Source organism: Leuciscus leuciscus (genome assembly GCF_965113295.1).
Source record: "Leuciscus leuciscus genome assembly, chromosome: 20".
NCBI classification, from domain to species: Eukaryota; Metazoa; Chordata; class Actinopteri; order Cypriniformes; family Leuciscidae; genus Leuciscus; species Leuciscus leuciscus.
The window spans coordinates 36,813,198-36,840,712 of record NC_138744.1 but is presented as its reverse complement, the minus strand read 5'-3'; the positions used below and the strand labels follow the sequence as shown (position 1 = coordinate 36,840,712).

Sequence of the window (27,515 nt, the reverse complement as noted above, 5' to 3'; positions counted from 1 at the left end):
TTTGTCCCGAACCGTTCAGTGCATACAGTCGCACAACGACTACAGTCAGTCACATGCGATTCACACTCCAATCCAGAAGGGGGCGCGCGGTAATGCAACGCTGTTTGCTAACAGTGAAAAGCACGGAAGAAGTGACGGCATGTTTACATCTCTCAACCAGTGTTTCAACTGCAGAAAGATATCAATAAAACAGCTTGAGAATAATATCTCACGCCGCATTACATTTACCTCAGACATTTAGTGTCGACAGCAGCTTCGCTCGCTAGAGAAATGAACTCTTTTGTATATTGTAACGCAAAGCTGAGACGTTGCCCAGAGAGAAAAAAAACAAAACAATAGGTGTCGGAGGAGAAGATGCACGAGAGACGAGAGTTGGCGTATTTTCCCCGTGTTTAATAAAATTACTCGAACGTCACACTCGTCCGCATACATGGGGATCGAGTGAGAAAAAGCATACAAACAAGCATCCAACTCTGTCAAATCTATAATTACTGTCACTCTACACACATGTGCAGTTCTCACTCATTTTACCTCAGACTAACATAAAAGCACAAAGTGACCGTTACAATATGCTCTATATATTATTATATCTTCATTTGAGAGTCACTTTGGATAAAGTGTCTGCTAAATCATTTAAATGTAAATGTTAGCCGTTATATTTACTTAACCTGTTGGTAATGTCTTGATTATTTCATGTATGTTTAAATACATTTGACATGAAAACTACTTATGACAGCCACTGTGTAAATGATCATATTTCAAAAATGAATTGGAGTTGAAAATTAACTTTAGAATTAGATTTAGAAGTTAATGCAAAACTTGCCTAATGTGGAATTTACAGTACTTTTTTCTTTGTTTGAGTGTTGATTATTATATCTAAAAAATAAAGCATCTGAATATAATAATTTGGGCTCTGTTGTTAAGTGTAAACCTTAAATGTGTAATTAAGGGCTCCCCATGTAGTTTACAGCATTAGCTAAGATAGATTATTTTATCCTTTAGAAAATCTTAATTATAATAGAATTTATTTAAACGCATATACTTTTGTTTAAAAAAAAAAAAAACGATTTATTTATTTATTTTAAAGAAAAGAAAGAAGAAGCAATTTTGTGTTTAGTTTCCTCCCGCCTGCAGTACCGAACCGTGACGTCAACACCGCGGTACGAACCGAATCGGCATGTTTGTGCACCGTTACACCCCTGATACATACATACGCCGGGTTAGGGACTCAAATCCTGCAAAACAAGATTATGATTATTTTCTTTCATGTACAGATGCACAATTTACAGGCATTTGCATTCAATAAAACTGATTTTGTAGAAAAAATGACTATTATATTTTGATAATATGGTTACACTTTACAATAAGGTCTCATTTGATAACATTAGTTAATGCATAAACTAACAGTGATCAATCTGTGCAGAATGCATCAACCTTTGTTAGCGTTAGTTAATAATAATGCTCATATTAGTTCACAGTGCATTAACTAATGTTAACAGATACAACTTTGGATTTTAATAATGTATTAGTAAAATGTTAAAGTAGAAGTTTTGTTCATTCTTAGTTCATGATAATTTATGTTAACAAATGAAACCTTGTTGTAAAGTGTTAAAAGAGCATCTTGAACATTCTTCAAAACATCTTCTGTGTTTCATGTTAGAACAGAACTGGAATTTGTTGATAAAGATGTTATTTCACGAATATGCATCATACTTCTAATAGGTCACTTTAGGCTACATTTATACAGCTTATTTTATGCTTTTATATTTCTTGTCATTGTAAATTATAAACATAATATATTTGCATTGTTGAATTCCTTTCAAATATTTCTAAAAAGTAAAGATATCACAAAATCTCAGTGTTAATCTGGATGTGAAGTGTTTGAGAACAGCACCAGGAAAACCCACTCAAAGGAGAGAGTCTGCCTCTGCCCTCCTAAACCATGTGAAGGTGGACTAAATTTAATTACAGCCTCTATAAAATCCATTTGGCAAATATTTCAAGGTACAGCACAAGCCCAGAAATCGCAAACAGGACTGGCAAGCGCACACAGCGGCTGATGGTGAGTGACAGTAATCCATGAAGAGAAGAACCAAATTACTGCGTTTATTCCCAACCCCGTTTCCTATTCCGTGATGGATTTTTTTCTCCTTTTCCTTTTTTTTTTAAAAAAGAAGAGAAAACACACACATCTGCTGAGTAAATATTTCAAATAATGTCTGTTTCATGTTTGTGCACTTCCATAGAAGCTAAAAGCCGAGAAGCTGAGCCAGAAACACAACTGTCAGTCTTTGTGATTCACTTATTCGGGTGTTAATTCAAACCAACAATCAAAAAACAAAAAAAAGAGAAAGAGAAAAGAACGAAAAAGATTGTTTTACTCTCTAGAGAGCTTTTTGTTGTTAATTGCCATTTAGCAGTCGCTTCTTCTCCAAAGTCGAACACTACACACAATTGAAATGTAGTTCTTTTGGGACATATGGGCACTTTGTTACTGTTCAAGCGTTTGATCGGCACAAAGTCTGGAAAGATTGTGCTTAAAGAAATGCAATAACAAGCACGTTACCATCAGATGCGTCTCCATCCACTTCCACTCATATGGACACGACTGCTGGGAAGGGAATGTCGTTTTACTGCATACCGGTGACCTGCGAATTAATACAGCAAAAAGTATATATATTTATGATCATGCGGGTTTAAAACGTCATTACTACTGTTTTCAAACAGGTTTCCCAAACATTTCCAGCCCAAACTGCTCAAATATTGTCTTTGCATGTTAAACTAATATTAACATCTTAAATATTCCTAGCGTAACTCGTTGCGAGGCACGTTAGCAAGCCACATTTTCCACATTATGCAACATCATTTCTGAAGGAGACGTATGCATTGCTCGTTCCCCCATCGGTGATATCACAGGTGAGGTTCCTTCACCCTGAAACACATCAGAGCGTGGCCTAGATTCTGCAAGACGCGTGTGTCGTCGATGTAATCTTCACACGGGCTGCGTTCGACTGCCGTTCTGCGAATGCACAGACAGAGAAAGACCACACAGACGACCCGGGCTGAACATTTACGCTTCGAACACGAGATTACATCGGCCTCACCCACGCTCCCCCACTGCGAACTCGCGTGCCCAAAGCCGAAGCTAAGGGACGCATTAAAAACGCTTTGGCTGAGATTCAGGTAGCAGCATTATTCTGCATCTTGGAAGCTGGGGTGCTATTATTAAACCGCCACATGCAGGAAACACAACGTGCGTCGCCCTACATCAACTGTACACAATGCTGATGCCACAAACCCAGTTCAAGTTCCTGCCGTGCATCTTTTGTTGCACCTCACCTCAATCCCCATATTTCTGACAGACGTTTTCAAGGCACCTCTGAACACCTGACTTGAAATGAGATCATCGCTGCAGCTTTGTTTAGAGATGCTGGCCTACAAATGCATTTCGTTAGCAAAGGAAATCCAAGATGCTTAGAAGGGATAGGAGAAGGTCATCCGTAACTCATAAAAACACACGTTTCTAAAACCTCAAGCCGGAATGGTAAACTGAAATGCAAAGCCTTGTGTCATAAAAGGACAGTTAGATATTACACACACACACACACAAAGAGGCATTTCTGTAGAAAAGATCTAAAGAAACTACAATGGGAAATATAATGATGGTATTTTTTTATAGAGTTTTTAAAAAGCTGCTGGCCTGGGTTTGAACTTGACCTACAAATTTTTCCACTGGCCTCACCACAGCAAAATTATGCAAATTTATGTTTTTTAGCGACATATTCTCTTCTATATGCTATGAAAGCATGTTTCCGCCACAGAATAAATAAAAAAAACTGTAACTTTTTATCTCACAATTCTGACTTTTTTTTTCTGACTTGCAATTGTGAATTATAAAATCAGAGATATAAAGTCAATCCTGAGAAATAAAGTTACAATTCTGATATGTTTTCTCTTTTTTTTTTTTTATTGCGAGTTAATATATATTGCGTAATTTGGACTTTATAACTCACAATTGTGAGGACAAAAAGTCAGAAATATGAGATAAAAAAAAGTCGCAATAAATTTTTTTTTTTTTTTTTTTTTTTTTTCTGTGGTGGAAACAAGCTTCCATAATATTGCAGTACAAGTTTCCAAAAAAAAAACAATTTCAGATGAAAATTCTCCAAAGAACCATATAGAGCTCTACAATAAGGATTTTTGCAGCTGGCCTGGATTTGTGCTTGTCCTTCCTTTTTTCCCCACCAAAACAACATTATGCTTTTTTAGCTATATATATATGCATTATACTTTATCTTTACCGAAAAAGCAATTTTGAACTAAAACATAAAGTAACAGCTTGAAAGCAAGGAAAACATGGCATAAGGTGTGAATCATCTTTAACCAATTAGATCATGTCAACTTGATGAAATCAACAGAATACGCCTGATTTTTACACTTGCAATCACAATCAAGAAGATGTAAAGCAGATGGGAAAGTTGTGGAGGGGATTGGGATTTGGGATTTGAACTTTCATCCCCTTGAGCACTCGCACTACCCGCTGTGGCACGGCTCGGACAGAACCGTCACTTCTGAGTGAAACATACACACTTTCATCACTCAATCACCTGCGGATGAGAACCGGCCCTGGAGGACGGGAGCGTTCAGTGGGCCGCCCGTGCCGTGTGCCATGCGCTAATGGGCCAAACCCAGAGCGGGACGCCTCTAATCAGCCGGGCTGGGAGGGATCAAGACTGATTTTTTGCCACAGGGCATTTAGCGTTCCTGAAGAGGCACGGATGGGCTGGTGGGAGGGGGGTATTGTCTGCCACGGCTGTGCGTTATAGGATTGAGCTCAAGTTTCCTTTGTGCGTGGATTTTTGTTGAGGGATTATGTTCTTTGAGAGAGTTGTGCGGGCAGGGGGACGGAGCGGAGGCGGAGGAGAAACCCGTGTCTTTGTTCGGAGCGCTGATCGGGAAGAGGAGAGGGAGAGAGGATATACAGGGAGAAAAGAAAGGCATAGCTCAATGAAGCGAGCATCTGTGTTATAATGTCATTGGGCTAGATGTCAAGCAAGTCATGTAACCAGCCATGTAACAATTCAAAATCAATTTACCTCCCAAGAAGGAGCTGATCTCGAAGGCACTCGAGAAGCGCAGCGTTAATCGCCCTGGAAAGTTTCGGAATTATTTCTCTTTCTTGGCTTTGTCACTCGGACCTGCAAGTTTGACACTTATAGATGGGTGATTTGTGAGATGTTTTGCAGATTTTAGATGAATGTCTAGTCACTGCTTCATTTTAAATGGTCCTTCGGGACTGTTTAGAAAGTCCAAATATTCCATGTAGGATCCCAAATTAATACGAGCTCATAAAAGATGCATGCATAATTCAAATAATAAAAGATTTTGCTGTTTAAAATAGCTTTAGCTGAAGAACAGCAGGACAACTTTCAACTTTCTACAAGTATTTCATCTCCGCTACCCATCCACATTAAAAGTGTACCACAGACACCATGCATTAAATGCTAGGTAAATGCAGTGTTTGTTGGTCGCAGTGGTGCAATCGCACATTTGCCGTTCCCAACTTGTTAAAGCATCACATTTGCATCGGATAACCAACATATAGCGCATCATTTGCATGCCTGAAAGTACACTTGAGTAACCGTAATTACACGTGACACCAATTACTCTGTTACTTTGTATTAAATTATAATGGAAAATTCCACTAGAGAATTGGAGCCTAATTGCATCTTAATTTGCATAATTTTGCATATTAATCACATCTCAGATGAATAATAAATTTCAGCAGATTTTTTAATTTATGCATGGATGCAAAAACAAGAAAAAAATAATCCGTTGAGAGAAAAAAATCAGAAACTATTACTTTGGCATTTGCACTGATTTTCTCATTATCCGGCGTCAAAGTTACAGTTCAAGCTGTGTCACTCGTATACCATGGTAACATCTTCATGCACACACACTGCCAGGTTATATTCAACAAAAATGCTTTTGTAAGATAACAGCATATCTCGAGTTATAATACAAAATTAATCATGCTGAATGTTAATATGCAAACTGATGCCAGCATTGTCATATAGTGGAAAATGTAAGATATAGGCTTTTCAATGTGTTTTTCACTTATTTGTTCTTTGTTCACTGCCATTGACACATTCTTTTTGTCTCGCAAGACCAAAATAAAATCCAGATAATAAGTGTGGCATGAACTCACAAAAATAGAAGAAAAAAAAAAAGCGTGCAAAGGTTATGAGTGAATAAAACTTAATCTTTGTTAATTATGACTCAGAGTTTCTTTGCGCTATAAAATCACGACCTAAAGTTTTTGTAATCACTCAGGCGAAGTAATTAATTGAAATCGGAACTGCTGCAAGATTTTTATTATTCTGTTCATTCAAGCCACAGATGTAAAAGCATTTCAGACTGACAGAGATAATTACTATAATACATCTTAGAAAGGTTTCCATATCTGAGCGCAAATTCAATAATGATGAGCTGCAATAGCAATTATTTATCAATAAAAATAGTCACGAATTTGGAGGGGCGGGTAATTCGTGCAGGTGTCTGTAGTCTTGGTTTTTATGCCTCAACCCTGAATGAATAATCATCATTTTCAAAAGAAAACACAGATAGCAGGCAAATACAAAAGCTTATGACCTGTAATCAGTGGAAACAGCAGGAATTTAATGATGTTTTGCTCTGCTGATCACATTTAAGCTTCTGAAACAATGATGTTGTGCACCTGCGAGGTGTGTTTGGGTGACGCCGCTAGCTTCGCGGAGCGTTTTAAAGCGGTTCGCCCACCTGTGTCACTCATTTGCATGATATGATTCAACAGGAACACTTGCCTAACTAACCTGCTCAAATCTCTCTTCATTCACTAGTGCATTCATCATATAGTTCTGTACATACATTATATTCATATTCATGTAGATTCAAAGGTTAAATGACCGGGGCAAGTCGTCCCAAGGTCCAGTTATACAAATGCTTGTTTCACTAGCAGACAGTCTAGAGCAAAAGTGTGAATCCATATTTTTGTAATAGATGTTGTTAAAGGGATAGTTCACCCAGAAATGTATTTAGCCACAAGTTGTTCCAAACCTGTATAAATGTATTTCTTCTGCTGAATGCAAAGGAAACTATTTTGAAGAATGTCAGTAAAAAAACTAACAATAATAATTCTGGTCCCCATTGACTTCCATAGTATTTTTTTCCCTCATACTATGTAAGTCAAATGTAAAAATATCTCCCCATGTGTTCAGTTCAGTTCAATTCAGTTAATTGTCATTGATCAAAGTACGAATACAAAGCCAATGAAATGTAGTTAACATCCAACCATGATGCAGAATAAAATAGTAATTATTCCCAGTGCAAAAAAAATGCTGGGGTGTTTTTATTTTATTAAAGTGATAAGTTTTATATAACCATATAAAACCATATAACCATTTGAAAATAACCATGCATATACATATAACCATATAGACACATATTCACATATGTATACTCACACATGTTACACAGAAGTTGTTCACAGAAGAAACACATGAATGCAGGTTTGGAACAACTTGAGGTTTAGTAAATGATGGCAAAACTTTCATTTTTGGGTGAACTTATCACTTTAATAAAATAAAAGCACACCAGCAAAGTGAACTGGGTTTTTAGGTTGTTTGAAATGCTAGAAATTCATGCATTTAAAAAAAAAATAAAAATTGGTAGTGTTTTAGTAGTTTTGTGTTTAATAATTGTTTTACTATTTCAGTTTGGCTAAAAATCCTAAAATGGGTTGTTTAATTGTAGGTTGCATTGTGACAACTTACCCCACACTATTTCGTGACAACATGCCCCATCAACATGTGTACTTCGATAACGGTAGAAATGTTCAGTCGTCGTTTTCTGCTTTTATTAAGGATTTAAAGTAACAGACTTTGTGTCTATGCAGAAAATAGCGTGTAGTAATATTAGCTGTGTGACAGTTAGTCCCGGTGTCGATAACACTGTTCTGAATGAACAGAAAAAGTGTTATTTTTTGGTTGTCGAATTTGAGGTAAACTGATTTCACACATGCACTAAAAACAGCAGCAGCAAAACGAGACACTGAGCAAAAACATGCAGGGAAAGTTAGTGAAGAAAACAGATAGTTGCGCACAAATATAGTCAATTGATCTAATGCAAGGACTTATTTAAAATGTTAAAATAACGTTATATGCGTTAGATTGAGACGATTTAGTTGAATAAAAGAATGAGACATTTTGACCAACAAGTGTGGAAATTCACATAAAACGCATCCCAATAAAGAAACTTTGCAAAGAATATTTAAATGTACAACTTATTATAAAAAATGCCACTTACATTGTGAGGAGTTTAAGAATGCCATTCATCCATCATCATCACTATCATCATCATCATGCCATCCAGCGCGTGTGTCTGTGGGTCATGTGACACATGGGAAACACAGGTCTGTGCCTCCATCTACTGGAGAAATGACACAAGTGCTGAGAAACCAAAAGCATTATGGGTACAACCGTGGGTTAGTTTCATAAGTGTGCCGGAAGAGACACTGAGGAGGAGGACAGTGAGTCTGTCATTCACGAGCTTTACAATGACCAGATCTGCATTGCGCAATTTATAAAGAAATGCGCGTCGGTGATGCTACGATTCACGGGTCTGGCTGCACGTCCTCTGGCCTGCTCCTGGAAGAGGAATCCTCTGTCTACTAAACAACACGAGACCCATTGCAAACCCTGGTGGCATCAGCGCGCGCGCCCCTATGCCAGCTGCGCAGTTTCTCCAGAGCGCGCATGGCATCACCTGCGCAGACCGTCTGCGCAATACAGACACTATAGTAAAGATGCAGACAGGGACTCTGAGGACAGTGAGCATCCTGGCATCACAGTGGTGGGGAGCCCGGATCCCATCACGTGGATCAGGAATAAGTGCATCTTGTTTTTAATTGAACTGTATTTTGGCTTGAAGTTCAGTGTGGAGTTTGACAGCGGAGTGAAACAGGTTTGGTCAAAAGTGTCTCATGAGGGGGAAATCCTTAAACTCTTACCCCTGGATTCACAGACAAGGCTTTTACCATAGTCTCAGACTAATGCATGTTTGAGCTGTTTTAACTGAAAGCAACTTGCACTGATATATCTCAAAATATGTCAGTGCCATTGTTTTGTCTCAAGATTCACACCAGTAATGTTTTTTTTTTCTAAGGCACGTTTATAAAAGCTACTTAATTGTCCTAATTGAACTAAGGCCTAATCCTGGCTTAATCCAAGTCCTGTCTGTGAAACCAGGCCAAAAAGTCAAATGCAAGGTTATTATAGTTAACTAACACTAAAAACGCCACGTGAAAAAAAAAAACATTAACTGAAAAAAAAAAGTGTTTAACTTAATGTACTAAAATAACTCAAACTAAAATAAAGGTTACAAAAAAACTAAAACTTTAAATAAAATATAAAAATAAAAACTATTTTATTTCAGAAAGTTGCTTAGGCAATATTTCTCATATTAATTTAGTTTAACTTTTAAAAACAATAAATATGACACTGAAATTAAACCAATTACTAAAAACTAATTTAAAATATTAATACAAATCGTAATAGTATCTCCATAATACTAAAAAACACAGATAATGGTATTAGAGAGCATTTGGCCAAAAAAAAACAAAAAAACATAAATAATGCAATTTAATGACAGCAAATGAGATCTCAGAACAACAACAAAAATTGTTTTTAGAAATTAATTTAATTTACATTAATTTTACACTTTATTTTAAGGTGTCTGTGTTACAGTGCAATTATACATGTAAGTACTGTTTTTAAAGTAAAGCATTTTTTACAGTACAGATTGTTTCAAAGCAGCTTTACAGAGATAATGCAACAAAGTTTGTTTCCAGAAGAAAATAGCGTCACAGTCCAGCTTAAGTAAGTTCAGTGATGGTTCATTTTTGTTGTAAATTTTTTTTACATTTTATTTAATTTGTCTATACAGCAGCTCTGGAGTAAACCGTGATGTCATCGTCCAGCTCAGTTCTCATATAAGGGTGTCAGTACAGGCAGATCAATAATATTGTTGAATATTAGATGAAATATATAAAAGTTAGGGTTAGGGTTTGGTTTAGTTGTATGCAATTATGCATAATTTACTGTTATAACTGTAGTTACTACAATGACAGTAAAATGAAGTGTTGCCACATCAGCCTGGCCGATACATGTGTTCATGAATAAGTCAGTGTACAGTGATGATCTGTCTCCGCAGGCGGTGGTCCATGTGTCCTCTCTGCTGTCCAGCGGCAGGTTTGAGGAGCTGAGAAGTGTGATGTCCAGACAGGTTCGTTCATCGCTCTAAATAAAGGACTTCTTAAGTCACGGAAGGCCTATAAAACCATGTTTTGTCTTGTTTACAGGCTATTGAAAGTGTCAGAAAGAAATGTACAAGTCTGTCGGAGGCCCAGAAAAGACATCTGGCTATTTCCCTTGATGACATGATATTTCTGCTGCCTGAGGATGTGTCCGTGTTCTTTGACCAAACAGGCGAGTCTTACTCTCTTCGTTCGTCTCGTTAAAAATGATGAATATGCGTGTGTTGTAACTTTCTATAAACGAGTCTAGCAGACTTTCAGAAATACGCACTGGTTCAAGAGAGATTACAAAAAATGAACATGAGGGAAAGTGATATTGGGTAACAAAGATCACAGATTAAAACAATATTCACAATAACACCTTTTGTTTGATATATTTGATTAGAAAAAAGAAAATATAAAACTGATTTTGTTGGATTCACCCATTCTCATTTAATTATGATACTGTGTTTCCCAATATATTAACATATATATGGACATGAAAATGCAAAGCAAGGCTGTGACCATGTCTTGAACATTGAGGGAAAATAAATAAGAATGGTAAAAGTTCAAAGTCCATTATAGTAATGAAGTAATTCACTTATAATATTTTATTTTAAAATATGCACAAATTCACTCTTATTCGTATATCTAATATGTAATAAAGGCAAAACACTTCTCATCACATTCAGTTGTGATGAATTACATGAGTCATGAAATAATAGCATATTTTCAATTCAAAACGGTGACATTTCATAAAAAAGTTGAGTGGTGCATCACTGGATATGTCAAATATTAAATGTTAAGCTACTTTTTCACTATTAAAACTAAAGCTTATTAAAGCACTATTAAAACTGAACTTTGTTGCATTATTTCCCTGTTATCTCTGTAAAGCTGCTTTGAAACAATCTGTACTGTAAAAAGCGCTATAGAAATAAAGGTGACTTGACTCATCTTCTGTGAACAGCAAGCCCCGCCTCCTTTGATCTGATTGGCCATCTCAGTGATTGACATTGACGAGCTCTGTTAGACCGCTGAGACAGAACAGCCTATAATGTAACTTTTAAAACTTTTTGTCATCCTAACAACAAAGTGCAGCATCAAGAATATCAAATATCAGTGTATGGTGGTCTCTGCGAATGAGCCGGTCCTCAGACCGTGGAGTTGACCATCTCTGCTTCTCCTATAGGCAGTAAGTTTGTTTACATCACGATGAGGCTTTGGTACCTGTCCAGCGCAGACGTGCCCGACGACCCCGAGAGCACCCGAATCTTCAAGATGGATTTACCTGGAGAAGATGGCCCTCAAAAGAAGATCATCACAGCCGTGTACGAGTAAGTGTGCCGGGCCAGAATGAGCTGAATGTTGAGGAAAATATTAAACTATATTTTATAAACATGTTTTGATCAAATATTTAATTATATAATATTGTTATATTACTAAAAAATAAAAATAAATATTTTTAAAAATAATATTTATTTTTTATTTTATAATATATTTTACCATGTTGGTCTAATAAATAGGCTTTATTTTCCTTGTGCAAAAAAAATACAAATAAAAAAATCTTTCTGATTTTGGCTTGAAATGTGACCTGGCCTTGTTTTATAAGATGTAGATTTCAGATGTTCTTATGTTTCTTTATGTTTCTTTATGTTTACCCTGGTAAAAAATTAAATAAAAATAAACCTATACCAAAATACATTTATTTCATACTAAGTATACTTCAAATCCATTAACATTGGATTTTAAGACTTAATGATATACAGTTATAATTAAACTTTATTTGGAGTGTTTCTTTATTGCACACTGCACATTTCTTAATATTATGCATTAAATGTGTTTTAATATCATCACTATTAATAAGGATTGTATGATCTCTGTATAATATCAGTCTTTAAATGCAAGATATTTAAAGTGTACCTTATGTATACTTGCAATAGTTCCACTTTAGCACAATCAAATACACTTAAGTGTATCTTTAGTTGAACGTAATGCACTTTTGTTATCCAGAAATAGTGCCGAAGTAAAAAAATTAGTCGTTCCAATTTAGCAGACTTTAAAGGGATGGTTTATTATTATGATTTGACTTTTCTAACTTTAGTTAGTGTGTAATGTTGCTGTTTGATCATAAACAACATCTGCAAAGTTACGACGCTCAAAGTTCAAAGTAATGGAAGATATTTGCTTTTAAAGAAATAGTTTTTTAAGGACTACAACAAACGGCTGGTAGAGACTACACCACATTCCTCCCGGGTTAGTGACATCACCAACCCTAAAATGTACATAAACCCCGCCCCCGGAACACGATTTATAGATTATCAAGACAGAATATGCTAATCAATGCCTAGAAGATAACTACACATCAGCTTCATAAACTCATCAACTAACCATTCAGAAATGTCCTGTTGCTTCTACATGTTGTCACTTCTTCTCGAGTCTCTCCATCATTGTCTGACTCCGGTTTGAACATAAAAGCCTAAAAGTTTTTGAAATTTTCAGTGCGTGTGTGTGTGAGGTAAAAGAACAGGAGCTCTTGAAGCTCCGCCCACTGTGCAGGGAGCAGCAGCTCATTTGCATTTAAAGGAACACACACAAAAACGGTGCGTTTTTACTCACTCTCAAAAAGTGACAATTGTAACATGCTATATACAAATATCTGTGGGGTATTTTGAGCTGAAACTTCACACACACACTGGGGACATCAGAGACTTATTTTACATGTGAAAAGGGCATTATACCACCCCTTTAAGTATACCAGTTTAGTATACTAAAAGTACAATTGCAGGGTATTTTTATTAAGCACATAAATATGTAAATGTGTTTGTAGTATACTTAGCACAAAATAAATGTACTTCAAAATACATATTTTTTTCACAGCATTAGTTTTCAGTCCAAACACGCATAGACTGTAGGTTTGGCACTGTAGGGTTAATTTCATATACTACTCTTTGAAAGAGTCACACTCAAAACATAATTAGAAGTCAAGCGCTCTTGTAAACTTGCACCTCGCGTGACAGATTCTCCCCACAGACACAGATTTGTGTGATCGTTGACGTAAACTGCACACAACCATAAGTCTGACTGATGAATGCCAGCACAGCTTCAAATGATCTTAAATGTACTTAATGGATTTCTCCCTTATGACAGACATTTGTTTTCCGCAGTGCTTTGATGGATATATAGATGCTAATAGGTTCGCTCTCAGCTGTTTGCACACTCCTCTTTTTCTCTCGTGTTTCAAAACATCTTTCCATCTGTCACATTAGCACGTTTTACTCGGCTGTCGCTCAGCGAGTGCTGTTTCTAAGTTAACTTTGTGAAAGTGTCACACTTCAGATCGACCTAGTGTGGGTCGGATGTGACACTTTTTTTTTTTTTTTTTTCACCAAAGCTTTTTTCCATTGTGTGATTTTCTGTGGTTTTTGTTTTGTTTTTTGTATCATAATATATCAAGTTTCTCAAATTTTCCATTGAATGCAAGGGATGCAATATCAAAATTATGTCAATATTATAAATCTATACTTGCCTTTTTTCACCACATGATCTTATCAGATGCAACAACATGGCATTTATTAAATGTAGATCAACAAAATATCTGGTTGTTAGTCGCGTGTTATAATAGTAATGCACATTTCTATTCAGAACATATATTTTTGTAGTTATGCTCTGCTTTAACATATTATTTAATATGCTAGATAATCATTCTTCGTGAGTCGATTCAGCCAGAAGGGTTCAACAAAGATTCTGGGTCTTAATTTGAATGCTTTTTTAAATCTCAATCCTGCATTTCAAAAGCAAATAAAAGGTGTACATTCAAGCAGTTTTCTAGTCTCTAAAGAAATGTGAACAGCTTATAATGATGTGTTTGTTGAAGGTTTCATCTCGAGTTGAATGCTGGAGCTGATCCAGACTGGACGGTGACGCGGATATGGCACTGGAAGCAACTGGAGTAAAAAAGCGAGACTTGCTGGACAACATCTTTGACTTCAGCAAAAACCTTATTTACACCTAATGTTAACATCTCAGTGTTCAGGCGAGACACATCAATGTTTACACCTGTTAGTAACGCGTCTCAGATGATCTCTGATGAACATTGGATTTTAAAAACCCAGAGTGCACTGGTTGATTGACAGGTGAGTCGGTGGTTCACGAAATCACGGTTCAAATGTGACTCAACATGTTTTAGGCCTCATTCACACCTGTCCTTTATGTACTGTAGCAATGACCACTTGCGATCGAATCATCTAAGACTGATCTTAACACCAGGTGTAAATAAGGTCAAAGAATCACTCAACATCCATCATCACTGTCCGAGAGGAGAACATGTAGCATAAGTTTATTCAATAAAAGAACCCATTATAAACGTTCATTCTGCCATGTCTTTTTATTTTATTATATTTTTTATGGGATTTGTTTGGTTTGAAACAATATTAGTCACTGAAATTAGAACGGCATTGAAATTATATTGCATAGATAATGCATAGATAAGTAAGATAAGATAAGTTTCACAACCAAATTGACTGTAATGTGGACGACATCTAGTTATTACTGGAATGCAGTGAGAATTATCTGTCTGGATGCAATGATTTTACTTCTCAATTAAAAATCAGTGTAAATTAAACTCATACAATGGGAATGAGAGGAGATGTGCTTTATTGTCAAATGTCACAATTTTTTTCCTTTTGATAACATGCATTTGCAAGTTTCCATGAGATTCTACATAAATGTTATTTACACTTAAATTATACAATTTAAAATTCAGGAAAAAAAACTGGATTTGAATGATTTTTAGCCGATATTTTGAGCTTAATTCGGGACAAAGTTTGTTACAGTGAGTTTCCAAAATATTTCTGTGTCAAATCTTGGTCTAATGCACTTCCATTATAAGCGGAGATTATAAAACAATATGAAAAGTCACTTTCAGATCAAGCGTGCCACAAATGAAGATTTCCAACTAGATAAACAGCCCCAATTAATTATGATATTTGATACGTTCAGATCACACAGAACCACAGATGGTTGTTGAGACTAATTATCACCTAATTTAGATATTAAAATAAATCCTTTGTTAAACTGACAGAAAGATGTTCTCACCCATGCGTGGATGTCATCCTATTTCTCTTTTATGGCATGTCATTGTTTATGCATTCATGGCTTTACAGGGAGTCATCGAATTATCATTGACTGAAATTCATTAAATCATTTAGAAATATGGCTGTGGGATTATTATAATTTTTTATGGCAGAAATGGATTGTTCTGTTCAACTTGCGTGGGTGTTTTTGTCACATGTGTGCAAACAAGTCATAATATGATTAACAGTGGATATCATACCTCCTGTTTCAATTGAAATAAATATGTTAATACCATATTAGGCAATTAATCACGCTGGCTTCAACTACATGTGAACTGAACAAAAGAAAATAAAAGCATTAATGTGCTTTACAAAGCTATTTTGCACTCCTCTAGGCTTTTATCATGGATTAGGGACTCCGCTGGTATTATTAATCAGTTTGTTGTACTGAACATTAACTCAGATTTCTGATGCATGTGTTATATTGATGTTGCAAAATTAGACTTATGAATTCATCTCTCTACTGTATATTTGCTTGTGCAATTAAAGTCAACATGAAATGCAGCTCAAAGCGCAAATCTGATGCATTTGCATGTGATAGTCAACATGTCAGTGCCTGATTTTACAGAATGCATTGGATCGTAAGGCCGTGTATTAATTAGTGAAGAGGTTCCAGTTGACTTTAACATTGAGATTTAGATTTACTTGTCCAAGAGATGAATACTGATACGTAGGCGGAAGATAACCATCATTATTCATAACAGATAACAGCACATTATCCAAACTCCCCGTTATCAGCTGTGTGTGAGAAAGTCCTTTAGGAGAAAATGGTAATTGACAGCAATCTAAATGCAGCGTATGTCCTCGAAGTAAACTCAATGTTATCCTGGGAGGCAAAAATTCATTAGTAAGCTGAGCTATTATTACGCCACATCGAGAGCACTTCTTATTGCAGTCAGGCCCGTTGCAGCACTTTGCTTCATTTGACAAGAGACTAAATTAAACAAATAACATGGCTGAAATTACCGCTGACCCAATAATGGATCTGAACTAATAAAATACTGCAGTTGCGGAAGTCATGAGGGTCTGAACCCACTTCAAATTAAACACTGGAGTAGTAATTATTACTAGTTTAGTGTGTCCACACTGATTATTGTTCAAACTTTTCCTGTTGCCGTCTCTGCATTCATCACAATACTGAGATGCTCTCTGGAAAGGCACCTGAAGCTTTAAAAGCACACGAGTATCACATGCTTTTACTTGTCATTTTTTCAACGCTACTTTCTCCTAAATGGTCTGAACAAAAGCAAATTTTGGATTACAGTGTCACAAAGCCTTGCTCCTTTGTTTAACACTATTCATTTGCATTGTGAAATTAAACCAAGTTAAAGAGGCCATAGTATGCCTGCCCTTTTCACAAAGTCTTGCTTTTGTTTTTGGTCTCTACAAGAACAGGTTTTCCTGCTTGAATGTTGATTATTTTCCTCATATTCTCCATTGTTGCGGCTCCTCTCTTCCCAGTCTGTCAGTAACGCTCTGTTTAGTTCCTGTCTCTATGAAGCCCCGCCTTCTGAAAAGCACACTGTGCTCTGATTGGTCGGCTGGAGCAGTGTGTTGTAATTGGTCGAGCGCTTCGAGTGTGTTTGGGAAATGGACAACCGCCAGTTTAACACACAAGTAACTAACTCAACCAGGCCCCGCCCCTTTATTCTGCGTATGAATTATTATAATGAGGAATATTGTGACGTGTTCGTTCCCGGAAGAAACTCAAGACTATAATGGAGGCGTTTCAGGGAGTTCAGAAACATTGACACTGATATAGAGAATAACTCTATCATGCTCAAACAGCAACTTTACACACTAAAGAGAGAGTTGAACATGTAAAAAAGCCTTATAAATCAATAAACAAACCCCTGCTTAAGGACACTTGAAATACTTTAAAGGTCTTTAAAGAAAATTTCCTGGCTTTTTTCATGATAGCAGAGGTCTAAGGGCGATGAAACTACCATATAAGTTTCAAAACAGTCGATCCACAGACAAATGCACACAGCCTGCATAAAGTAGCTGTGCCTTTTCACGAGCCGTTGTGACTTCAGGCCAATCAGAAGAGAAGCTCATGAATATTAAGTAGACAGGCAAAAACCGACCTGTTCTTGGCAGAGCTTCTGAGAAAGGAGCTGTAAAAATATATATTGAGATGTTTTTTGGTACTTATACCGCAAATATATATTCTTAAGGACATCAAAACCTAAAATAAAACTTCAGAAAGGTGTACAATATAGGACCTTTAAATAGCCTGCAGTTCACTAATAACATTTCGAAAGCTCTCCACACAAACGTCACCGACAGGATCTCTCATGGACGCCAACTTCCAGGCTTCCTCAAATGTCTCCTCAGCGACGTTGAGACCCACTTTTTGGAATATCTGTGCAATCTATAATGATATGCAAAATACCTTTGATGAATGCGTTGATATTAACCTGTTTGTAATCATTGTTTGGCATTGTAAACCCCCTTTAAATCATAATGTAACATGACACTGGTCTAAAGCTCACCTCATCTTTAGTGCGAGGGCCTAAAAACTCTTCTTCATGGACTCCGTAGAGGGAATGCAGTGGGGGGTGCAGCAGATCACGTGCTGTCGATTCGTCTCCGTAGTTCGTCCTGTCACCGAAGCGTTTGATACGAGGAGCGGGTAGATCGGTCCGTACTGATGGTACTCCGTATATATGATAATCTATGGGAAGCAATCAGAAGAAAACTTTCCTTTTCTAGTTGTGCTATTTTAACCCTGTAAAGCCTGACATATCAAATAATAGCCAGAAACACCTCATTTTTATTTAAATCGAAGAGTTAATTGAACCTTTAGACAAAATATATAAAAAAAACAAATAATGTTTTGTATTATATTTGATACATCAGGCTTTTATGGTTATGATATAATGAGAATATGGAGCTCATACTCGAGAGAAAAAAAAAAGAAAAAAAAAACTGAGCAGAAAGATGTAATTTGGTGCAGATGCTGATATTTATATGGCCAAAAATCAGATGAATCAATGAGATATTTTTAACAGAATAGCAGACTACTGACATAAAATGCATATAAATATCAGTTGTCACTGCCAATAATATTTCTTAGTAAGATTAAATTGAAATGCTTATTTTATGACCAACGTCTTTAGTTTTAAAATATATATACACAACGCAATACAATGATGATTGAGAGATAAACAAATAAACGCTCATCAAAAGCCTGATGGAAATTTTTTTGATGAATATGATTTGAAAAAAGTATGTATAATCAAGTAAACCTCAGTTGCTTCAATCCAGTGTGTTAATCTTTAAATATCACTAACAATATAAAAGTTATTCTTAGATTTCACTGCAAACTGACACAAAGATGGACGTTTTTACAATTATACTAAAAGTCCTTTTTACTTGCTAAAAGGCATGTAGTAGATTGTGTGCAACAGGTTTTATCAGCAAAGGTTTGATCATTTAAGGCCTTAGAAATGAAGGCTTTATGGGATTAACCAAGATAATCTTGATTATGCCCTGAAAAAAAAAGCCTGGAGGTTATAGGCTTCGTGCAGTTTAAAGACATTCGAAGGTTTAGTGTGAGACTTACTGGCAGTGGAAGAACCTCCTACGACAGCATTGATGAGAGAGGACGAGGTGATGAAGCTGTCCTGCACACTTCTGGGTCTGGACAGGGTTTTCGGAGTCTTCCTGGTGTTTCCCAGCTCAACAGCTTCCAGATCCTCAGGTCTGATCAGAGGCTTGATGGCGCTGTCTCGCTGACCAGGGGCTGACCAGGTCATGCGCTCTGAGAGATACAAGCCATAAATTAATATCTGACGCATGCTTTTTCATCATGTTTAGGGGACATTTACACGGAACAAGTTTTTCAATTCCTATGTTTCCATTGTTTTTCGATGTAAACACACACTAGACGGAAGTTTTGTGTTCGCATCTTTTTCAGAGTCTCGCGAATGACATGGGATTATAAAAACGCGGCACTCAAGTTAAAAGAAGTTCCTTTTTTTATTATATTGTCACGCATCTCTCGACCTTTTCGCCTTCTCTTTAGTTCCACTGACCTGCGTGTGTGTGAACCAGCCCTCAGTTTCAACAGTTTCGTTGTCTCCTTTAAATATTTAAACCAATTACCTCAGAGATGAATCACATCACAACATTATATAAAACAAACAAATTATAAAAACACAAAAAGATGCAAGATTATACGGTGTACTTGAAGTGGAGGGCAAGTTACTCTAAAAAGAGTAATACTAGCTACTATTACATCTTATAGTGTAATTAGATTACAGTAATTACTCTTTAAAAATGATTGCATTACTTATTAATTTCTAAATTCCATATCAATTTCTACCAGTTAAACAATACAAGGACAGACATGAAACTGCTCTTATAATTCTTTCAATTAAATAATATAAAACTAAATAAATTATTCTTGAGTTGACCAAAGTATTAAGGTTACATTAAAAACATACATTTTAAAGTCCCCCTGTGGTGCAAGTCCAGCTTTTAATGTCTATATGGTGTTTTTAATACGCTTTAAGACAAACCATGTGTAAATTCATAAGTCGACAGCATTGCTGAGTATTTTCTCCTTAAAACTGCAGTGAACCAAAGACAGTCTCAAACACACGCTTTGAAATCGCTGGTGTTTCTGACGTCACAAACTACCTTTTCACACAGATCAACGTGTGATCGTCAACCAGTGGATCTCTGAGCTGAGTGAGTGAGTGAGTGGAGGCGGGGCTCATTTGCATATTCATAGAACCACGTATACTAAATGAGGCAAGGGTGTCGAGTTACAGTCAAGATATTTTAAGGCATTAATCATTTTTGTTCAAGGAAAAAAAAAACATTTAAATATGTAATTTTAAGGGAAAAAATGATTGACTACAGGGGTACTTTAACATTAGATTGTAAATTTTGATGTAAAATTCACTATTGTTTAATACTGAATTGTTCTCTAGTCAATACAGTATTTAGTGCAATCACATGACTATCCTTTACCTCATAATTAAATTACACTAATTAATTACTTAGTAATAATGCATTATTACGCCTTGACACTGGTCATGAGCAAGAGCACTTAAATTCACCTCCTGTGAGGATTTTCTGCTCCACCCTGTTGATCGGCATTTTGTCTTTCCAGTTAAGAAAATTGGAGAACTCCATGAAATCGATCAGTCCGTCTTTATCAGCATCACAGTAATCCATGAGCTCATCGAGCACCGGGTCACTAATGATCATGTTAAACTGCTGGCAAACATCCTTCAGATCCTCCTTATCGATTTTCCCTTGACCCTTCTGCAGAACGAGACAAAGAAAACTGGTAATATACACAATGAATACCTTTATAATGCATTATACACCGAGGCTTCAAGTGAAGCGTTACCATAAGTGCTTTTCAGCACACTTTTCTTAAGAAATGAATGGTTAATAACTACATCAATACAACTGCTTCTGACCTTGTCATAGTATCTGAATGCTTGAAGTAATGAGCTGAAGTTCTGGTAGTTGGACTTCTTGAGATGCTGGCGAACAGCGCTGACCAGCGTTCGCTGTCTGTCTTTACCTTTCAGGTACTCTCCAGGGGGAGTTTGATGCAGAAGGTCACCTACACCTGAGGAAAAACAAGAACAACTACTGTACAGATGGATGAATCTCTCGAAACTGGTATAGTCAAACCAAAAATTATTCAGACACCATATTAATTTTTATATTGTTTTACTAGTGTGTGCAGGACACTATAGTTCATTTATGTAAGTGAGGATAGCAAAATAAAGTCACCTGTGACATATTATACCCAAAAATCCTTCATACAGTGACTACCAGTAAAATGTATACAAATTTGGGACCAAAAATTATTCAGACTCTTTGACCTGATCATGTTTTGCTGAAGTGATTTTTCTTTAATTGCTAAAGCAACCTTTTTACACACAGACTGAACAAAATGAAGCATTGCTTGGTGATTGGTTGAGCTAAACTGGTATTATCTAGTTAAATTTAACAGCTGACAGATATTCAACATAATTCATGTGTGAGACAGTCTAACAGAAGGATGGACAAAACCAGTCAAATATCAACTGAGTTCTTGTCATATTTTATTACCATTTTCTGAACTAAAGCGAATAAACTGTGATAATGTGAGAAATGTAGAAGGTGTCTGAATAAAGTTTGGTTTGCCAGTACCCGGATCATGTGTAAGCCTCTCAAATGTCCTAAATATAGGCTTCATTTTCTTTACATAGAACACTATGAATGTTTTTGAGAGATTCATAAAGCGCTCTCTGTTTCGTACCGATTACAGGACTGTCCAAGTTGAAATTCCACAATGATGTATTTCACACACCAAGAAAGAATAAATCATAAATTCTCAACAATACTGGCTGCTAATTTATTTCTGACAGAAATGTGACAGACGATTCAAATTACCAAAGCTGTCAGGTTTCATCAAGACTCCGAATGTGTGATCACTGGGAACGTTTAATGTCTCCGCAATTCTATGAATTAATGCACAGACAGAAAAGATGATTTACACAGTGGCAGAAACTGTGAAAATGTCATTAGTATTTAACAAAAATGCTCTTAATCATGACTTACGGATCATGAACTTTGCCTGTTTGTGGCTGAGTCTTCTCTCTGAAGTCGTCGCAGCGTTTCGAAGCTAATTTTGCGCTGTTGTGCCTTAAGACATGAAGATTAATTAATTGTTCATTTTTGATAATGTTGTCAAATTAGTTTGTCATTTAGAAAATTCCAAATGAAATGTGAATTGCCATTATAAACTGAATATTCATTCATAATAGCTGTCACAATAGTGAAACTGTCAACCCTGTTACCTTTCTGAAGGCATAGTTATATCCCAAAATACAGTAGTCAACATTTAAAGTGGATCAAAACCTCTCATCAAAGTTATACATGAATTTTGAACAATACCCGTTCTTGTCTTAGGACAACTTTGATTAACTTTTTTGATCAACTTCATCAAATGTTGTCTACTGTATATTGATTTAGCTAATGGAAATGCAATTAATCTCTGATTTTCTTTATTTAGATATCTCTCTCTCTCTCTGTTAATGTGCATGTGTATGTACAGTACAATATAAGTTTACATTAGCGAGTCACTGGGCCAGTGGAGAGATTTGGAGATGTTTCTCCCATCATTGTGATGAGGCGTCGGGACACCAAACCTACTTTCTCTCCCATAGCGACTCCAATTGTACTTTCTGTCCAAACGCTCACCTGCAAAAAAAGAAATGCAATCTATCATCGTTTTCTGAAGCAATGGCAAAATGAGCACAAGACTTCAGTTTGAAACCAACTAAAATGCTAAGTTATAGACCTTAGTCAGGGTAGCACCATATTTCATTTTTGAAGGCTGAAGTACAGGTTCAATGGTTTGGACTGTTTTTAACAACACACACTGTTCAGCTGCTGAAACGTCGTTCTGAAAATAAACTTTCAGTAGACAAAAACAGTTGTGAGTTGTGAAAATGACATGATCTAGGAGCTTTATACAGTGTGTGCCACTGTAAAGACTGTAAGTCTATCCATCACAGCCACGTTTTCATCCGCTTTAGGTTACACTTTATTTTAATGGTTCCCTAGCAGACATTCTGTTGACTATTGCAACTACATGTCAACTAGCTCTCATTAGAGTATTAGTAGTTAGTTAGTATACTTTTTTGTCCTTTTTCAGGAAATTTGTCTTGGCCTCAAGGCTACAGTAATACACAACATACATATACACACACAACCAAAAAGAAAGAAAGAGAAGGAGAAGAAAAAAGAAAAAACAAAGAAAAAGAGTACATCTGGCTATTTAACATATTAATAGATACAGGAATAAATTTTTTGTAACGGTTACTCTTGTATCAAAGTGGGACTCTATAACGTCTCCTTGATGGCAGAAGCTGATACTTTGGAAATAAAACATGGCTTGAATCACTCACTATTGATATACCAACGATTCATAAATTGATTGAAGTGAGGTGTACTCTCTTACACCCATAACTTTCATTGCAGTTTGAAGAAGACGTGCAAGCCGTGATTTTAATTGGACCGAGAGATTGCTATACCAAGCTTGCATAGTAGACTGTAGGTTCGGGTTAGTGGAATAAGTTGACATGTAGGTGTAAAGTTACTGATAGTCAGTAAAATGTCTGTTGAGGAGCATCAAAATAAAGTGTTATTAAGTCAACTAATACTCTAATGACTGATAGTTGACATGGAGTTACTTATATTCAACAGAATGTCTAAAGGGGACCATCAAAATAATGTGTTAACCTGCATTAAATTGAATATGGCGTCTAACCTGACAGGTCCATAAACCTACATAAAGACTGAGACCCCCTAAATGGGCTGCAATCTAACTGACCTACTGAGTATGAGCCGTGTGAGCGAATGTAGAGCCGATGTCCCTCATCCGCTTCCTTCTCCACCTGCTGAGCGGTCTTAGGGGGATTGATGAGCTCACCAGCATTAGAAACTGCATTTAAAAGAATTCACACATTTTCTTAATATATATATATATCGAGTCAATTCATGAGCATGCTACTGAAGTTTCACTATATTTGTGTCCCAAATTACGCACTTATACACTATACACTCAACTGTGCAGTGTATGAATTTTATACGGTTATTTTGTCATTCATTGCTTCATTTCCCTTCGCTACGTAATTAAAGCATGGATGAAGTGTCCAACATTCTTCGTTTAATTAAGTGCATCATCCTGTTATTTAAAGTGTTCTAATTCTATTTGGAATTTTCAGTGAACACCCTACTTTACACTATTTATACTACATAGAACAGTACATAAGTATGCGCATTGGGACACACAGTATTACTCTTACCCTGGAGCGTTGTGACACCAAAAACCGTTTTCTCAGGGTCAAGCCAGCTTGGTAAACCAGGGCCTTGAACTTGTGACCTTCCAAGAGGTGCTTTCTGATTGGTGGCATACACGATTTCTTGAATTTGACGCAGCCTCTCTTGGAAGCGTGTTTTCGGTGCGGGGTTAATCACTGATCCAGCCTAAAAATACAAATCACAAAGAATCTGTTATACACATGACGCAACAAAGACTGAAATTGTTGATGCATTTTTAATTGCACAAAAACATTTTTATTTGCTTTTCTCCAAACGTTTTTGGGTGAAACATGAATAGACAGTTTGAACATCAAGCAATAAGAACAAATACAGTCACTAGAATAATTTTTATTTGACATGTCTTACATTAATGGATGATTTAGTCTTCACACCATGGACTAGAGCGCTGGCGATGTCAGGGTCATCTGCTTTTCCATGGAAGACCCGAACTGTGCCGACGGGTGGCCGAGCAGAACTGACAAACTTCCTCACCACAGGAGGAGTTACAGGCTATATAAAAAAATAATAATTATAAAATGATATAGCTTATATACAATGAATAAAATAATAAACGCTACACTTTTGTTTTTGCCCCCATTTTTCATGAGCTGAACTCATAGATCTAAGACTTTTTCTATGTACACAAAAGGCCTATTTCTCTCAAATATTGTTCACGAATCTGTCTAAATCTGTGTTAGTGAGCACTTCTCCTTTGCCGAGATAATCCATCCACCTCACAGGTGTGGCATATCAAGATGCTGATTAGACAGCACGATTATTGCACAGGTGTGCCTTAGGCTGGCCACAATAAAAGGCCACTCTAAAATGTGCAGTTTTACTATATTTGGGGGGGCCTGGGGGGGAACCTCCGAAAATAAAAATAAAATGTTGTTGATTGTGGCCTGTGGAATGTTGGTCCACTCCTCTTCAATGGCTGTGCAAAGTTGCTGGATATTGGCAGGACCTGGAACACGCTGTTGTATACGCCGATCCAGGGCATCCCAAACATGCTCAATGGGTGACATGTCCAGTGAGTCTGCTGGCCATGCAAGAACTGGGATGTTTTCAGCTTCCAGGAATTGTGTACAGATCCTTGCAACATGGGGCCGTGCATTATCATGCTGCAACATGAGGTGATGGTCGTGGATGAATGGCACAACAATGGGCCTCAGGATCTCGTCACGGTATCTCTGTGCATTCAAACTGCCATCAATAAAATGCACCTGTGTTCATTGTCCATAACATACGCCTGCCCATACCATAACCCCACCGCCACCATGGGCCACTCGATCCACAACGTTGACATCAGCAAACTGCTCACCCACACGGCGCCATACACTCTTTCTGCCATCTGCCCTCTACAGTGAAAACCGGGATTCATCCGTGAAGAGAACACCTCTCCAAAGTGCCAGACGCCATCGAATGTGAGCATTTGCCAACTCACGTCGGTTATGACGACGAACTGCAGTCAGGTCGAGACCCCGGTGAGGACGACAAGCATGCAGATGAGCTTCCCTGAGACGGTTTCTGACAGTTTGTGCAGAAATTCTTTGGTTATGCAAACCGATTGTTGCAGCAAACCGATTGTTGTCCAGGTGGCTGGTCTCAGACGATCTCGGAGGTGAAGATGCTGGATGTGGAGGTCCTGGGCTGATGTGGTTACATGTGGTCTGCATTTGTGAGGCCGGTTGGATATACTGCCAAATTCTCTGAAACGCCTTTGGAGACGGCTTATGGTAGAGAAATTAACATTCAATTCACGGGCAACAGCTCTGGTGGACATTCCTGCAGTCAGCATGAATGAATGTGTTTGGGATGCTCTGGATCGGCGTATACAACAGCGTGTTCCAGGTCCTGGCAATATCCAGCAACTTCGCACAGTCATTGAAGAGGAGTGGACCAACATTCCACAGGCCACCATCAACAACCTTTTATTTTATTTTTGGGGGTTCCCCCTTGGACCCCCCAAATACAGTAAAACTGCAGATTTTAGAGTGGCCTTTTATTGTGGCCAGCCTAAGGCACACCTGTGCAATAATCGTGCTGTCTAATCAGAATCTTGATATGCCACACCTGTGAGGTGGGTGGATTATCTCGGCAAAGGAGAAGTGCTCACTAACACAGATTTAGACAGATTTGTGAACAATATTTGAGAGAAATAGGCCTTTTGTGTACATAGAAAAGGCCTACACAGGGGGCAAAAACAAAAGTGTTGTGTTTATCATTTTATTCAGTGTAGCCTAAGAGTTCAGATGCAAAAGCCTCTAAATGCCATCTGAAATTTTCTTCTAGAATGATCATTTTTATCAAGCTTGTATATTTAAGTTCAGTAATTTCACTGAAATGACAATTCATAGGTAATTTTCATTGACATATGAGCTTCATAAAAATGATCATTCTAGAAGAAAATTTCAGATGGCATTTAGAGGCTTTTGCATCTGAACTCTTCATATATATATGTGTGTGTGTATGCGTGTGTATGCGTACACACACACACACACATGCATTCTATGTATGTGAATGACCCACCCTTGGTGTAATTTCCTGCAGACAAGACTTAGTTCTGTCTCCTACTGGAATGAGCTTCCCTGCCTTTAAGTGGAAATGAGCATACTGAGCATTTCGAAATCTTTTTACCATAAATAACAGTCGTAAATGTAAAACATCAAAACTTATTCTGAGAAATAATTAGTCATACCGCGTGGATGGTTGGAAACGTGTCTCTGCGTCTCCGGGTGGAAATATTCCGCTCGATGAGACTCATGCCTACAAACTCACAGCTTTATTTACAACCAATTAACCGTTCAAACACGAAACAACAGCAGTGTTTGTTTGCGTTCCGTTACCTGACAACGCTGGAGGAAATTCAACATCGACCTGACAATAACGTGCACCTGTCACAAAATCTCTCTCTAAATTAAGCTGGTTTCTTTGCTATTTTAAAATTAGCCTGTATCTTTCATATGCCTACAACAAATACTACAGTTGCCAGTGCGCTTTTAATCAGAAAAAGCTCGTGAATAAATAAATTCTTGTTTTGAAGTAAAACAAGTCCTTTGTTTTTGAATCATTCATTTTCCAAAGGCTTAATACATGAATATATGAATAAAATACATGACTTTTGCGCACACACACACAAAAATAATAATTCAGAAGTTAAATTATTATAGATGATTATCCAGAGCATCCAAAACTATAAAGTTTGAAGT

At 37.0% G+C, this 27,515-nt stretch overlaps 2 protein-coding genes across 4 annotated transcripts in view; one reads left to right on the top strand and one right to left on the bottom strand.

The window, feature by feature from the left end:
- Positions 1–27,188, bottom strand: part of efhb (EF-hand domain family, member B) — a 106,658-nt gene extending 79,470 nt beyond the window's left edge. Inside the window, exons 1-13 of one of the 2 annotated variants that reach the window (XR_014200696.1) lie at positions 27,005–27,188; positions 26,836–26,898; positions 24,673–24,816; positions 24,291–24,471; positions 23,816–23,926; positions 22,551–22,680; positions 22,039–22,122; positions 21,871–21,938; positions 20,904–21,058; positions 20,535–20,742; positions 19,031–19,228; positions 17,958–18,139; positions 16,850–17,836 (exon numbers count right to left, since the gene is read on the bottom strand). Coding sequence is in view for 1 of the 2 variants with exons in the window: in XM_082150096.1 (XP_082006222.1) it covers positions 17,690–17,836; positions 17,958–18,139; positions 19,031–19,228; positions 20,535–20,742; positions 20,904–21,058; positions 21,871–21,938; positions 22,039–22,122; positions 22,551–22,680; positions 23,816–23,926; positions 24,291–24,471; positions 24,673–24,816; positions 26,836–26,898; positions 27,005–27,070 (1,737 nt within the window). In the remaining variant the exon portion in view is untranslated. Of the gene's footprint in view, positions 1–14,850; positions 17,837–17,957; positions 18,140–19,030; positions 19,229–20,534; positions 20,743–20,903; positions 21,059–21,870; positions 21,939–22,038; positions 22,123–22,550; positions 22,681–23,815; positions 23,927–24,290; positions 24,472–24,672; positions 24,817–26,835; positions 26,899–27,004 lie in introns of those variants that run through there. The other variant, XM_082150096.1, reaches the window with a different exon arrangement.
- Positions 8,418–14,697, top strand: LOC309483999 (m-AAA protease-interacting protein 1, mitochondrial). 2 transcript variants are annotated; one of them, XM_082150137.1, is made up of 5 exons: positions 8,418–9,000; positions 10,249–10,320; positions 10,397–10,527; positions 11,524–11,664; positions 14,205–14,697. In XM_082150137.1, the coding sequence occupies exons 1-5, from the start codon at positions 8,641–8,643 to the stop codon at positions 14,281–14,283; spliced, it is 783 nt and encodes a 260-aa protein (XP_082006263.1). In that variant the 5' UTR covers positions 8,418–8,640; the 3' UTR covers positions 14,284–14,697. The 2 variants fall into 2 exon arrangements, with proteins under 2 accessions (XP_082006263.1, XP_082006262.1); XM_082150136.1 differs by having other exon boundaries at positions 8,421–9,000; positions 10,397–10,523; positions 11,520–11,664.
- Positions 27,189–27,515: the final 327 nt, after the last annotated feature.